Here is a 15,421-nt window from a genome sequence, read left to right on the forward strand (position 1 = left end):
TTTTAGGCTTTTAGCTTTTTTAGTAAAACAAAAAAAAACAATATTTTCCTATTGTTGTTGTATACATGTATTTACATTAATAACCTGTATCTAAGAAATAAATAAAAATTGATGTAAAAAAAAAGAGAAATTAAATTAAATCTACATATAATAACTTGTTTTAAATTTAAAAAAAAATATATGGTTATTTTTATCAATGGCTAATCTTTTCTCCTTTAAAATACAAACAAAGAACCATTAGTGATTACTGATTAGACACATAAACTAATATGAATTGATTAGTTTGTAGATTTTAATTTTTTGAAAAAGTAAATTATAAGTTATTGAATTATTGATCTTAAAATTGGTACTTAAATCATGTGTTATTTATTTTATGATATTAAATACTAATTATAATCAACTGTTATTTATTATTATCTTAATATTTTAAGCAATAATTTGATTTTTCCTTAAAATTTAATATATTGATAATATTTTTCCAATTCAAAGTATAAATGCTCAAAAATAAACTTTGTTATTTTTGATTGATTAGTAGAGATGTATAATAATATTTATGGGTTCCATAAGCCACACCAGCACACACCTTTTCCAACTCCATCCTCATGTCTAACGTGATCGAACTCTCCATCCCCAGATATCTTTTTCAATGGGCTAGCACATGAAACAACAGCTCAAATTTAAGCCATCATGATCTGATGACCCTTTCAAATACAAAAGCAACAAACATTCTCTCCAACGTTCCTTTCTCTACAATTCTTCTGGTTACTTCATAAAAATCTAATGACATGTCTTGTATAAAATATATCATCACACTAAAAGTGTTACCCATAAAAAAAATCTAATCATTTTCTTAATATACTAGATGTCCACTTCTATTATGAAAGCAATTAAGCAAATGAATGAATGATTATCAATCAATGGTACACTTGTTTCATTAGGTGAATAGTACATAGTACGCTTGGAAATCAATTATGGGCTTAATTAGGCCCATAACGATGTTTAACTAAACCCAACACAAAAGCCCTTGTCCCGTTCCTAGCATTTAATCATATTTGCGTCGGTCGACACGTGCGGGAAGTCAAGATCGGCACGTGTGATCAGCACTTCTCCTCTCTCATTGGTCGTAAACTCGTAAGTAACCAAGCCCCGATTCCTTTCTCCAAAGTATCTCATCTTTTTTTTTGGTGTGTGTTGAGTTTACTTCACAGAGTACTCTACTTTCTCTCTCTTCACTCTCTCTCATAAAATCACACACCCAACAAAAAAAAAAAGTTTAAGACTTTTTTGCTTTACAGCTCAATTGCGTCTTCTTCCTCTGTCCTATTCTTATTCTTCATCTTCCTCCTCGCGGATCCATTTTGAGGTTCGTGTAATTCCCAATTCCTTTTCATTTCTCTTTAGGGGATGGGGAAAAGTGAGATTTTGGTCTGATTTAAACCGGCGAATCGTTTTCGATTTCGTTTTTTTTTTCAGATTATTGAATGTTTTTTTTTTTTACTCTTTAGCTCTTCTTGTGCTGTGATTGCCATGGTGCCTTCCTAATTTCGTGATTTTTCAGTTTTAAATTTAGCTGCCCGAGGTCCTCGTTTAAAGAATGAGTTGGGGTTTATTGGGAAAGATTTTCAATTTCGATTTCCGATTTTGCAAATTTGGAGGTGGATTTGATCCTTTTTTAGACAATCTAACTGTTCTGTGTGATGTAATTGTAAATGAGACCATGCAAAGGCTATGCATCGATGTAATGGAACGCTTGATTTGTAATTGGGGATTTGGTAGTTTGGTTTTGGCTAAATGTACACGAGGTGTATTCTTGTAAGATTGAGTTGAGGGTCTGGTTCCAGTTTTCTAAGTGCATTTGTTTACTTCCTGTTATGCAAATTGTTATTGAATTCATAGAGTTCTAGGTAAGATCGATATCTTTGGATTTGTAGACTTGGTGGGTATTTTGAAATCTGGAAGCTCATAGTTCAGTGTTGCTTCATACAAATTATTTGTCTTGATAGAGATTCAAATGAGGGGTCTGCTGTTTTTGTTAAACAATCTAATGACATTACTTTCTTTATCTTCAGGAGTTTGTTTTTGTTTCTTGAAGATAAAAAAAGGGTGTCACGGAGCAGCTGAGTACATGATACGGATGTTACATTCTGGAGGCTGTTCTTTCAATGATCGGCAGTAACTATATTATGCTTGAACGGTGCCATAATGGGCATCTGTCTGATGAAGCGTTGCTGCTCATGGCTTCTTTTGATCTCACTGCTTTGTGCACTAACCAATGAAAATGAAGCGATTAGTCCCGATGGTACAGTGATCTGTCTCCCTAAAATCTTCCATATTTTGTCACTCCCGCCACAATGCTGAAGGGCTTAAATCCTTTTTTCTCCAGGTGAAGCGCTTTTGAGTTTTAGAAATGGAGTTTTGGGTTCTGATGGTGTCATTGGCCAGTGGAGACCAGAGGATCCTGATCCATGTAACTGGAAGGGAGTGACCTGTGATGCGCAATCAAAAAGAGTTATAGCCTTGTAAGTTTGAACTTTCTTTAGTTTAAATTCTTTATTTTCTTCAGTATTTGCTGCATCTTTTGTCGGTTCCTGAGGTATTTTTCGACAGGAGTCTTACTCATCACAAATTAAGGGGACCTTTACCCCCTGAGCTTGGAAAGCTGGATCAGTTAAGGCTTTTGTAGGTTCTCCTAACCTTAAATTAATTTTATTCCTGTCTAGCATACGTTCTACTGCTCAATATATGTGTATTCCCATGTCAACGCAGAATGCTTCACAACAATTTTTTATATGACCCAATACCTGCCGCATTGGGAAATTGCACGTCATTAGAGGGAATGTAAGTGTTTTCCTAGATACATATGCTGATTAGTATTTACACTTCATTCCTGGTCAAATTTTGCGTTATCTTTTTCCGAGTTTACAACATTTTTCTGACAATTGCTAATGTTTTTCTACGTTTGCTTCTATATAGTTGGTGCATAATATTGATGTGTCTAGTGAGTGATGATAAATCAATGGTTTTAAAGTCAAAAGTTTAGCTAGTTTACAAGAATCGTTGCTATCTTTTTATTGGCCCTTTGTTCCTTGCAGATACTTGCAGAATAATTACATTGGTGGGACAATCCCAAGTGAATTAGGAAACCTTTCCGGGCTGAAAAACCTGTACGTGATTTATCTCCTCCTTCCTCCAAGTGGATTTGTTTTCCTAGCCTCTGTAGGATCTGTTATTTGTTGTTCGGCTAGCTACTCTCACTATTTAATATCCTCTATAACTAGATAGTGAACCATAAGAGGATCTTCTGACCTCCGATGCAGCATAATGTTTTTCAAACATATATATTTCTCTAGGTCGTGTTGAACCTTAAAAGCTACAGGGAATTTGACATAACATATATCCAACACACGTATTGTGTTCAATTTGCTGGGTGTAAAACTCAAAAATATGATGATGAGAGTCGTAAATCTATGTTAGGGCTTCTTTCATATCAAATGGGCATATCATCTAGATTCTTCTGAACTACTAAGTTGATACTTGACTCTCATTCATAAAGGGACATCTCAAGCAACAGCATCAAGGGAGCTATCCCTGCTTCACTTGGGCAGTTGAAAAAGCTTACTAAATTGTGAGTTGCTAATCTCTATTTTGTGTGTTTTATGTTGCAGTCTTGTGTATATTTGAGTCTCAATGTTGCTAACTATGTTGATCTTATTTTGAAGCAATGTCTCGAACAATTTCCTGGTGGGACAAATACCTTCTGATGGCCTACTCGCTCGACTTTCGAGGGACTCGTAAGTATAATTCATCTTTACCCCTTTCCCCAACCAGTTTTTTGTAAATGTAGGTTAATAAGTCTTTCTACGGTTGATTGGGCAAAGCAGTTATAAGTTTTTGTGACGTTATGCACAATAGCACCCTGTTGCTAGCTTTGCACCAGTTAAAAAAAAACCAAGTTTAAAACTATTGCATCACTCTTGCAGCTTCAGCGGAAATCTTAAATTGTGTGGAAAACAAATCGATGTTGTGTGCAATGACACTGGAAATTCTACAGCTACCGGGTCTCCAACAGGTATAGCAACTGTGTCTTCATCAATTTTTTGGTCAGAATGTATGGATTATATATAGCTTAGTTTTTGAAAAATTTGTAGTACATTATTTGGCATGAAATGAGTTTCCTTTTTGGTTTCTCCCTTATTATAGGCCAAGGAGGTAATAACCCTAAAAGGCTGCTTATAAGTGCTTCAGCAACTGTGGGTGGGCTGCTCCTAGTGGCGCTCATGTGTTTCTGGGGATGCTTTCTCTATAAAAAGCTTGGTAGAGTTGAGAGTCAAAGCCTTGCGATAGAAGTCGGTGGAGGTGAGCCATGCTGACTCTTACTGTAGATAATCTCCATAAAAAAATTATTTCTGTCAAAACTTGACAATCATGAGAGACGATTTTACCTATCCAGGTGCGTCTATAGTGATGTTCCATGGAGATTTGCCCTACGCTTCCAAAGACATTATCAAGAAACTGGAAACTCTTAATGAAGAGCACATAATAGGCTGTGGAGGCTTTGGAACAGTGTACAAGCTATCGATGGATGATGGCAATGTTTTTGCGCTAAAAAGAATTGTAAAGTTAAATGAAGGTTTTGATCGGTTTTTTGAAAGGGAGCTTGAGATTCTAGGAAGCATCAAACATCGTTACCTTGTGAATCTACGTGGATACTGCAATTCACCCACATCAAAGCTTCTGCTATATGATTACCTTCCTGGTGGTAGCCTTGATGAAGCTCTACATAGTAAATCCTCAACTTCATATCTACGGGTTTCCTTAACTGAGAATTATGATTCTATTGAGTGAAATCTTTGAATGTGTAGAGAGAGGCGAGCAACTGGATTGGGATTCGCGAGTAAATATCATAATAGGAGCGGCAAAAGGGTTGGCATACTTGCATCATGATTGTTCTCCGAGGATTATACACCGTGATATAAAATCGAGCAACATTTTACTTGATGGAAATCTTGAGGCTCGGGTATCAGACTTTGGGCTTGCCAAGTTGTTAGAGGACGAAGAATCTCATATAACAACCATTGTTGCAGGCACGTTCGGTTACTTGGCTCCAGGTACTCAATTGCACAGTATTAACAATGCTCTTTAATTGTTGTTAGTTACTCTCTGTCCTAGGACCTAAATCCGTGAAATCATGATGAGTGTTGGTTGCAGAATATATGCAAAGCGGTAGAGCGACTGAGAAAACCGACGTTTACAGTTTCGGGGTTTTGGTTCTTGAAGTCTTGAGTGGTAAACTTCCCACGGATGCCTCCTTCATCGAGAAAGGCTTTAACATTGTTGGTTGGGTAAGCATAACGAGGGCCAGCTTTGTATAATAATATTTGACTAGTAAACGCTTTAATTTCGTTTTTCTATAATCTTGCAGCTAAACTTCTTAATCAGCGAAAACCGGGCAAAGGAGATTGTTGATCTAAGCTGTGAAGGAGTGGAGAGAGAGAGTCTTGATGCTCTTCTGTCAATAGCAACGCAGTGTGTGTCTTCAAGTCCAGATGAGCGGCCAACAATGCACAGAGTCGTCCAGTTACTTGAATCCGAAGTTATGACTCCTTGCCCCAGTGACTTCTACGATTCCAGCTCCGAATGATCTCACATTCACAAAGACTCTGTGCCTTCTTATTTCAGTTCCAGTTTTACACTACAAAATTCAAGCCATTCATTTTCGGTACCTCTTTTCTCTTCTTTTTGTATTTTTTTTTTTTGGCTTTGAATTGTTAGAATGTTTCCGTGATTGGTGAAACCCCAATTGATCTGAACATGAAATTGAAATGTAAATGACCATCCACTGTTGTCAATAATTTCTCTGTTATATCAATATGTAGAGGCTTTTTTGTTTGCTTTTTCTCCACTGTTGTACTTTTAGATATCAAGGAGATTAGATCAATATAGAAAAGGTGCTATTTATTTATACTAGCGAGGACATCACCTTAAAACTTAGGTTCTGATTTTATAACTCCACAATACATATCGGTAGGATAATACTCGAAACGACAAATCACAATTTGGCAGAGCAATCCATGCGTTGAAACGAGACAGTCCTCGTCTCCAAGTCATACCCAACGAGAAAATCCATCTGAGCAAAGTTCCCGTAGATGGCAACGTCGGTGGTAGGAATCATGCTAAGACAAACCATATCTTCACTCACTTTCACGAACGCGTTGATTGGACTCAACTTCACATCGGCTCCCGTGAAGTGCACCGTTATCTCCGGCAACCCGATCTCTCCACTTCCGGATTTGAAACAGTGTGACAAACCCCCCTGTGGATCACTCAAGCGCTTGGCTCCGGTCACTGATTCCTCCACGGCCGCGCCAAATTTGTCAAAGAAGCCGGAGTCTAGGAGTGTCAGCGTCGTTCCAGAGTCGATGATGATGTTTCCCGACGTCTCCGAGAATATTCCGACGTCGTCGTTTGGGTTATACGTGCTTCCGGTGTACGGAATCTTTTTCTTCCCGACGGAGATGGCTTCTAGCGTCAAGTAGTAGTAAGTAAGAGGCTCTTTATCGACCAACGGAGTTGATACCACGCCGTTGTCTTTGCTCAGACTTGAAGGAACCGAGTTGGCACCTAGGTTTATGACGCTTGTACCATTCGTGGTAGATGCCTTATGTGACAAGCAATAAGAGAATTTCTTCGAAATAGACGAACTGAGCTGGGAGATAAGTGATAACTGACCGCCACCTAGACCGATGATCCCAGAACCAGTCTCGTCGAAGGTACCACCGTTATTGTAACCGCAACCGAAAACAGTACCGGGGAAAGAAACAGGGGACCCTGAAGCAGAATCAATAGAGATGGTTTCTGTGGCAACGTCTCCTTTGCTGAATGACTGGTCTCCGTATGAGTAACGGTACTTGCAAACATTTTCGGATTCGTCGCATCCACGTTCACTAGTCGACAAAGCGTGACAGTTACGTGAGTCACAAGGCTCGTTTTTGTACGTAGAGGATTTCTTCTTGTCGAAGATTTGACCGTTTTCTTTGTAACACTGTTGACAAGGTTTGCATTGGATCCATGTAAGGTCACTTCCTGTGTCAGCGATCCCGAGTACCTTCACTGGTGGAGTACCAATGGTGATACTCATGAAGAACTCGCCGTCTGCTCCGATTAAACCAGATTGGAGATCGGTTTTAGATAGCTGATGGTTGAAACGGCGGGAACGAGAGATGGAGCGGAGGAAAGCAGCATTGAGGCGGTCAGTGACAGTGTTTAGTGGGTTGTAGAGTGGGGAAAGGGGAGAGTCACGGTGGATAAGCTCGATGGTGAAGTTTTTTGGGTGAGTCGATGATGAAGAGAGAGTCACGGAGAAGAAGATGAAGAAACATAAAATAATTGGGGTTGCCATATTGTTGATTGATTTTAGAAATGTTGTGGTGGTAAGAGTGAAGTGGAGAAGAGTCTTTTATACACAACAAAATTGAGGAAGTGAAAAGATTTGAAACGGTAAGGAGTTAAAGCTACGTAAGTGGGGAGGTGAAAGTGTGACATGCATTTCATTAGCTAGCTTTAATATCTCAATAAGTGTGCTAATTTAATTTGAGTTTAGTGGGGATGTGGGAGAGTCATATCTACATTTTTAACACTGGGACTTGGAAGGTTAGGACATTTATGATTTTAAGAGCATTTTTTGTGGGATTATATGTACACTACAAGTCCAAGATATAATAATTTCTACGTATAATCATGATAGCAGGATTGACTAGACTATGAACAAAATGCCTGCTGATTTCAAAATGGTGTAAAGTTTATACACGTTAAAGATAGCAGGATTGACGAGGAAACTCTTTCGAACAAGGAGAAGCTTCAGGTGGCACGCATCGAACTACGAAACCTTTTCTTATATCAGAGACAAACTGTTGGCTTTAGGAAGTCCTTGTACCATTACTGGCTTTGTTATGAGCCAATGGGATTCTTGATAGTTCGTTGAAGCCAGGAGAATTGGGGTTGCTCAGAGCATCTTCTTGCAAGATTTCTTCAATCTTGTTTAGAATCCTGAACGCCAAGTTTGCAAGAATCCGAGAATATGCCTCAAGAATTGCATGGCCAATATCCTGAAAACAGAGGAGTTTTTTCCTTCATGAAGCAATGCTCTTAAGCAACAAAATTTTTTTGTAAGTATGAAGCAATGTTCATAAAAACTCCCCTCACCTTGCCATATTGAATCTTTGTGGCATGGCATCAAGAAATGACTGAGGGAGATTAGAGAATTTGGATTTAATATGATCGTTAAGCATCTCTGCCCTGTTTATGAGCAACTCAATGGGACTAATCTCAGACAACGAATCTTTAATTAATGACCATGATGCTCTCACAGGTGATTTACCACTGCTTGCTTGTTCTGTAATCCTCTCTTTCCATGCGTAGATAGCTGCTTCTAACCTATTAACTATCTCAAGAGCAGCATGCTCAGTAACAATCCTAAGAGACACAAAGATATCATCTACCGAGGCAGACTCTGAAGCCAACATCTTGTACAAATCATCTCCAAGGCTTGTCTTTCCAGACTGTAAAAAAAACCATTAGAAATTAAACAAGATACATTACTAACTCTTTACATGGCAGCTTATGGAATTATGCATGTATTTGAAGAAAGCTAAGCATACCTTGTGTAATGCATCCTTGATAATGGTAGGTACTGGCATTTCAAGAAGCACGTTCTGGTTTATTGATTTAGCAGCTTTGAAGATTTGATAAACAACATTGCCTTTCTCAACCAGTTTTTTTCTTCCTGAACTAGAGATCCCCGGTATGGGAACCTTAGGCGACGGAAGCCACCATCGTTTGCTCTCTCTTGTAATCTTGTTCTTTCCCTCTGCCTTACGACCTACTTCAGAATACCAAAACTCTGTGTTTACCGCAGACTCCAGTGTCTCCTGCGCATTCTTGTATTAGCAGATATCAAAATAAAGAAAAAGAAGAATCACATTCACATACAATTAGCATGGAGTCTAATTTCCGGAGAGCTGGGAGATTCATATGAATGTCTGGACGGGCTTTTGGAGTCATAATCTGATCAAACATTAAACCTGTTTAGTGAAATGTGGAGTATATATGATTCATAAAACAAAACAAATTAGTAATTACACTTACAAACCTCAAGTGATCTTCCGTTTTCACCATCTTGCTTAGATGGAACTAGCTCAATCATGTAGTTAGTTGGAGAGAGTAACCAATCCATTTCTCTTCCCCATCTCTGCTTTTTGTCTTCTGACAAAGGCTCCAACTTCCATAGCTCGCCAAAGATTGAGGCTGCATGTATATCCAAGTAATGATTAACCAAAATGTATCAAATGATGCATTCAAATACCATTATTCACTTTTGTAGACTTAAAAACATACTGGAAAGATGTGTTATAGCGTTTGATAAAGCCAAAGCAGTCTGCACACCGTTGCATCCTCCCGTGACATCTTCACCAAGCAATAGCTTTGCAAATTTCTCCTTCATGGCTACAACATCAGAACAGCAGAGTGCATAACCAGGTTTCTCCTTACCATACAAGTGTCTAGGACTTCTCTCAAAGTCCCAGTCATCAGAACTAGTCTTCCTAGGTAACGATTTTGATGAAAATGACTCGGACACATCTCTGCTTGATGAACAGCTTGAAAATGCATCATCATCTAATGAAACAGTCGGGCACTCACCACCGCGGCTTGTTCCACTTTCTTCTTCTTCTTCTACTAAAGATTGATTGTTGATGATGCAAGTTTCTAAGCCATCATCATAAGTCATCATTCCTGAAAATAAAACCAGAAAAATATTGACAAGCTTAGTAGTTAGTATGCTTCCTGACTTTGCGTGAAAGTGTTACAATTTGAACTATATGCTCTTACACACATAGAAATAAATAAATAAAACTAATGATCAGAACTAAACTCACACCTATTATGAGCCCTTAAAATGTAATTGCAGACATGAACAGATGTCAACAAATTCTATAAGCTTCTTGTGCTATATATATCATATAAACCCTCTAGTGTTTCAAAGCTTTTTTTTGTTTTACATTATCAGAAAGTGGTACCACAAATAGAAAAATATATCATTCTAGAATTAGGCATCATCTAAGCGGACCCATTTCAGACAGTGACTATAAATAACTCCACCTTCGCACACAATCCTCTTCTTGTCTCTCTTACCTAGTGGGAGAATAAAGAAAGAGACTTATCAAAAAGATAATTTTGTATTGCAGATTAAGGTAGCTCCCATATAAAAATTATGATGACAGAAACCAACAAAAGTTCCAAGGAATCGTTGAATTCGATAAATAAAGCCAAATATATTTGCTCGATGTTAGGGGTGGATCCAACCCCAACAAAAGGGCCCGGCCCAGGAAAAAGCCCAAAATATCCCTTTCAAGAGAAGAGGGTATTATGGTATTTTTCCTAGACGAACCGACACGATTCCCTATAAATACGGACGTACGGCCTGAAGAAAAAAGGGATCGAGAAAAAGGGAGCAGGATTCGTACAGCAAAAGTCAGAACTCAGCTCGTTCAAGAAAGAGTCAACGTTTTCAAGCCTATAGCTCGGAGAATCGACGAACTAACAGCCCGTCGATTACTTTGTTTGTAACTCGTTTACATTGTGTTGTAACCCGTCCTTTAGTGCCTCGGCACCGATATAATAAAGAGAACTTCGACCCTCCCTTGACCGAACTAAATATTCTAATTGTGACCAAAAGGGACATCAACAATTTGGCGCGCCAGGTAGGGGTAAGACAAGTCAAAGTTTTCTGAAAAATTGAAGAACGGACCTACACCAACTAAACGAGATGACGATAGTTGACAAGGAAAAAAGCAAAGACGCAAGCTCGTCGGGGGGAACAGTCACCCCGGCGACAGATCAAGCAGAGCAGATAGTCCTTCCCACGCCAGACGCTCCAAGGAAAGTTGTGACGGTAGAAAGCCCAGAAACGTTCGTCATAGCTACAAATTTGGCGACCCCAGCGACCGCAGAGGCACCACAGGCGCCGACACAACTCTCTCTGCTCAACAACCAGCCCGTCTCTAGCATAGACGAGCTTTTCCGAGGAATCTTAACGCGCCTCGACCAGCAGGAAGAGCGAACAAACAACCGTTTGGATGCGCTCACTGCGGCGCAGCTCAATTCGCAAGATGAAATCAATCATCTCCACAACGCTCGGCTCACCCCAAGGAACTTCACCTCAACAAGGACAACGCCAGGGCCGTACGTGCAGACCGGCGGATCAGAGCGTAATCCCGTCCAACGCCTTGCCGAGCAGGGTACCGAAGTGGCAGATCGAACGAAGGATGTCGAGCTAATAGCAATGAAACAACAAATGAAAGAAATGGCCGCAATGATCCAGAAAGCGACGGATAAGGCACCCGAAGTCGGACTCATGCTCGAGGCAACACAGCGAACTCCATTCTCCCGACGACTCGCTACAACAGCAGTCAAACGAGCGGTCAAGCCAAGGTTGGGCCATTACGATGGAACGGTCGACCCACGAGACTTCTTGCTCACCTTTGGCGTGGCCCTCGGCCCATTGCAGTTCAGCCCGGCAGAATACGATGCAGGAGCTTGTCAAGTTTTCGCCGAACATTTGACGGGGACCGCCTTGAGTTGGTTCTCGAGGCTACCACCAGGATCAATCGACAGCATCAGGGAACTGATAACTGAGTTTCTGAAGCAGTTCTCTGTTTTAATTGAGGACAAGAATTCCCACGCCGACTTGTATGCCTTAACCCAGCACAAGGGGGAGTCGCTTCGGTCCTTTATTGGACGATTCAAGGAGATTTATGTCAACATCTCAATCCCCGATGCGGCCGCAATCGTTGCGCTCCGAAACGCACTATGGTATGAATCTCGATTCAAGGAGGAATTATCTTTGACACATGTCGAGACCGTGGCCGAGGCATTACTCCGAGCTGCAAAGCACATTGGGCTCGAAGAAGAGAAAGCTATCAACGCCAAGAAGTATTCCTCGGAGGCAAGTGCAATAACCAGACAGCCTATAGTCGCAGCTCCAAAAGTCGATTATGTCGAGCCACGGCAGCACTTCACCAAGAACCAAGATCGAACTCGCCGAACCTTTGCGATCGGCGAAAATAAGTATATCCGGAAAGAGGGAGCTGAAAATAGCGCAACCTCGTATTGCGACTACCATCAGAGTAATACCCACTCGACAAACGAATGTCATTACCTCCAGAGAATTCTGATGGAACGATACAAGAAAGGCGCAATAGTCGTCGAGCCGGATAGAAGCAAGACAGTCCGACCTGGACGACATGATACCAAGCGCGCTGAAAATATCGCTCGAAAGTTCGTCAAAGATTCGAAGATATTAGCCGACCAGAGTGAAGACGAGATGGAAATTCCAAACCTACTAGCTGAACGACGAGAGGACAGCGGTCACGAAAAACGACCGCATACAGACCGCAAGCCTGATCAACGTCCCCCGACTATAAGACGAATCAACATGATAATGAGTGGACTAGCCGGATGTAACGATTCGGTTAGAGCGATCAGAGATTATACTAAGAAAGCCGAAATGACGAAGTCTTGGCCGTCGCGGTTCGAGGCTGAAAGTATGCCAATCACCTTTGACGGAAAAGACCTGGAAGGATTGGACCTACCGCACAACGACCCGTTGGTCGTCGAGCTCTTGATCGGTGAAAGCGAGGTGACGAGAATATTGATCGACACTGGAAGCTCGGTCAACGTCATCTTCAGAGACGTCTTGGCAAAAATGGAAATCGGCGAGCGAGACATTATGCCAGAGTGTCACTCTTTGACGGGTTTCGACGGGGATCACCTTATGTCTGTCGGCACAATTACTTTGCCGATCTTCGTTGCGGGGATAGCCAGGTATTTCCGTTTCGCAGTCATCGACAAGCCGACAATCTACAACGTCATCCTCGGCACCCCATGGATCCACAAGATGAAAGCCGTCCCATCAACGTACCATCAGTGCGTTAAATTCCCAACTTCAAAAGGGGTGTACACGTTGCGCGGCAACCAGCAAACCGCACGAGCCTGTTTTCTGATCGAGCATAAGCTTCGCACCGGAAAGAAATTATAGCAATCAAAGCAGCAAGTCGGCGACAACAGTACGTCGCCGACAAACGGAAAGCCGACTGCCGTCCAACAAGGCGTTGCCGCGGTCGAGGAGGTGAGCTTAGACGAGAACGACAAGAAGCGATGCGTGAATATCGGTACAGAAATAACGTCCGCCATGCGAGACGAGTTAATACTTTTTCTCAAAACCAACATCTCAACGTTCGCATGGAGCGTGACTGATATGAAAGGAATCGACCCAAACGTCGCGACCCACGAGCTCAATGCCGACCCAACGCATAAGCCGGTCAAACAGAAACGGCGCAAGTTAGGCCCTGAACGGTTGCAAGCAGTAAACGATGAAGTCGACAAACTCCTCGGTGCCGGGTCAATCGTGGAAGTAAAATATCCAGAGTGGCTACCCAATCCGGTAGTCGTCAAAAAGAAGAATGGAAAGTGGCGAGTTTGCGTTGATTTTACCGATCTTAACAAGGCCTGCCCAAAGGATAGTTTCCCATTGCCAAGAATCGATCAGCTCGTCGAAGCAACTGCGGGCAACGAGCTGTTAACCTTTATGGATGCATTCTCCGGTTACAACCAGATTCTGATGCACAAGGACGACCAGGAAAAAACATCATTCATCACGGACAGAGGGACGTACTGCTACAAGGTCATGCCTTTTGGTCTAAAAAACGCGGGAGCGACGTATCAACGGCTAGTCAACAAGATGTTTGCCGAGCAGCTCGGCCGGACTATGGAGGTCTATATTGACGATATGCTCGTCAAATCACAACACGCCAAGGATCATATTACTCACCTACGACAATGCTTCGACACCCTTAACAAGTATGGGATGAAGTTAAACCCGGCCAAATGCACATTTGCAGTGAAATCCGGCAAATTCCTTGGGTACCTGGTAACCAGGCGAGGCATCGAGGCGAACCCGAAGCAAATTAAGGCGATCATCGATCTACCACAACCAAAGAACGCCAGAGAAGTACAGCGGTTAACTGGACGAATCGCTGCTCTAAACCGCTTTATATCCAGATCGACCGACAAGTGTCTACCATTTTACCAGCTTCTCAAAACAAAGGGCAAGTTCGAGTGGACCGACGCCTGTCACAGCGCGTTCAACGAGCTAAAAAATTATTTATCGACCCCACCAATCTTAGCAAAGCCGGAGCTCGGCGAAATCTTATTTCTCTATATCGCTGTCTCGGAGTCGGCCGTCAGTGGTGTACTCGTTAAAGACGACCGAGGAGAGCAACGACCCATCTTTTATATAAGCAAATCACTTGACGACGCGGAAACTCGCTACCCAACAGTTGAAAAGGTCGCCCTGGCAGTAGTCACGTCGGCAAGAAAGCTCCGACCGTATTTCCAATCACATACTGTCGCTGTCCTGTCCAACCAACCTTTACGATCTATATTGCACAGCCCGAGCCAATCGGGTCGACTAACGAAGTGGGCGATTGAACTTAGTGAGTACGACATCGAGTATCGAACTCGGCCGGCTGCAAAGTCCCAAGTACTCGCCGATTTCTTGATTGAGCTGCCGTTTGGGAAGGCCGAACCAACACCTGTCGACCCGTCAGATGACCGATGGACCTTGCATGTGGACGGAGCGTCCTCTCATCTTGGATCGGGCATAGGGATTCGACTAACTTCGCCGACCAGGGAAATTTTGGAGCAGTCCTTCCGCATTCGATTCCAAGCAACCAACAACGTCGCCGAGTACGAAGCACTCATCGCCGGTCTTAAGCTCGCTAACGGAATGCAGATTAAGCGGATACGGGCTTTTTGCGATTCCCAGCTTGTCGCCAACCAGTTCAGCGGCGAGTACGACACCAAGAGCGAACCTATGGCCGCCTACCTTAGTGTCGTTAAGATTTTGTCAAAGCGCTTTGACGAATTCGAACTCGTCAAAATTCCCAGAGGAGACAATGCTCCGGCCGACGCTTTGGCAGCACTCGCCTCAACATCGGATCCCGATCTTCGGCGAATCATCCCGGTAGAAAGCATAGATACGCCGAGCATAAGTGAAAATTATGCCGAGACGTGCCTCGCACTCCACCAACCCAATGAAATAAGGACGACTTATCGAACGATGAGGTCAGGCCGAGGGTGCGAACCCGCATCCGGCAGCGACGCGACGGATTGGCGGGTCGAAATCCGAGCATATCTAGCCGACGGTGACGTGCCAACAGATAAATGGGCTAGACGAAGATTAAAAGCCAAGGCCGCCCACTACACTTTGATGAAAGACCATTTGCTCCGGTGGACGGCGGCAGGAGCCTTGTTGCTTTGCATACACGGCGACGACACCGAGCGTGTCATGATGGAAATGCACGAG

At 42.3% G+C, this 15,421-nt stretch overlaps 2 protein-coding genes and 2 pseudogenes across 5 annotated transcripts; 2 read left to right on the forward strand and 2 right to left on the reverse strand.

Annotated features, from left to right (window-relative positions):
• The first annotated feature begins 522 nt into the window (after positions 1-522).
• LOC104785985 (LRR receptor-like serine/threonine-protein kinase FEI 2) lies at positions 523-5,894 on the forward strand. Of its 2 annotated transcripts, none has more exons than XM_010511287.2 (14): positions 523-1,363; positions 2,070-2,299; positions 2,384-2,519; positions 2,608-2,679; positions 2,767-2,838; positions 3,093-3,164; positions 3,554-3,625; positions 3,720-3,791; positions 3,981-4,069; positions 4,201-4,356; positions 4,451-4,783; positions 4,863-5,108; positions 5,209-5,342; positions 5,423-5,894. In XM_010511287.2, the coding sequence occupies exons 2-14, from the start codon at positions 2,203-2,205 to the stop codon at positions 5,639-5,641; spliced, it is 1,770 nt and encodes a 589-aa protein (XP_010509589.1). In that variant the 5' UTR covers positions 523-1,363; positions 2,070-2,202; the 3' UTR covers positions 5,642-5,894. The 2 variants fall into 2 exon arrangements, with proteins under 2 accessions (XP_010509589.1, XP_087369384.1); XM_087513258.1 differs by having other exon boundaries at positions 547-1,131.
• A 48-nt stretch (positions 5,895-5,942) lies between these two features.
• Positions 5,943-7,481, reverse strand: LOC104788981 (putative aspartic protease At2g35615 pseudogene; annotated as a pseudogene). Its single transcript, XR_015598462.1, has one exon. The product of XR_015598462.1 is annotated as a putative aspartic protease At2g35615 pseudogene (transcript).
• Positions 7,482-7,761: 280 nt separating this feature from the next.
• Positions 7,762-9,982, reverse strand: LOC104785986 (rop guanine nucleotide exchange factor 14-like; annotated as a pseudogene). The gene is made up of 7 exons (XR_015598461.1): positions 9,935-9,982; positions 9,394-9,789; positions 9,149-9,303; positions 8,989-9,063; positions 8,658-8,927; positions 8,203-8,558; positions 7,762-8,105 (listed from the first exon to the last, which is right to left on the reverse strand). The product of XR_015598461.1 is annotated as a rop guanine nucleotide exchange factor 14-like (transcript).
• An 840-nt stretch (positions 9,983-10,822) lies between these two features.
• LOC147943340 (uncharacterized) lies at positions 10,823-13,093 on the forward strand. The gene has a single exon (XM_087512214.1). It carries the CDS (start codon positions 10,823-10,825, stop codon positions 13,091-13,093), a length of 2,271 nt encoding a protein of 756 aa, XP_087368340.1.
• The last annotated feature ends 2,328 nt before the right edge of the window (positions 13,094-15,421 follow it).

This window comes from Camelina sativa, chromosome 5, assembly GCF_030686135.1.
Source record: "Camelina sativa cultivar CO46 ecotype springtype chromosome 5, ASM3068613v1".
Lineage (NCBI taxonomy): Eukaryota > Viridiplantae > Streptophyta > Magnoliopsida > Brassicales > Brassicaceae > Camelina > Camelina sativa.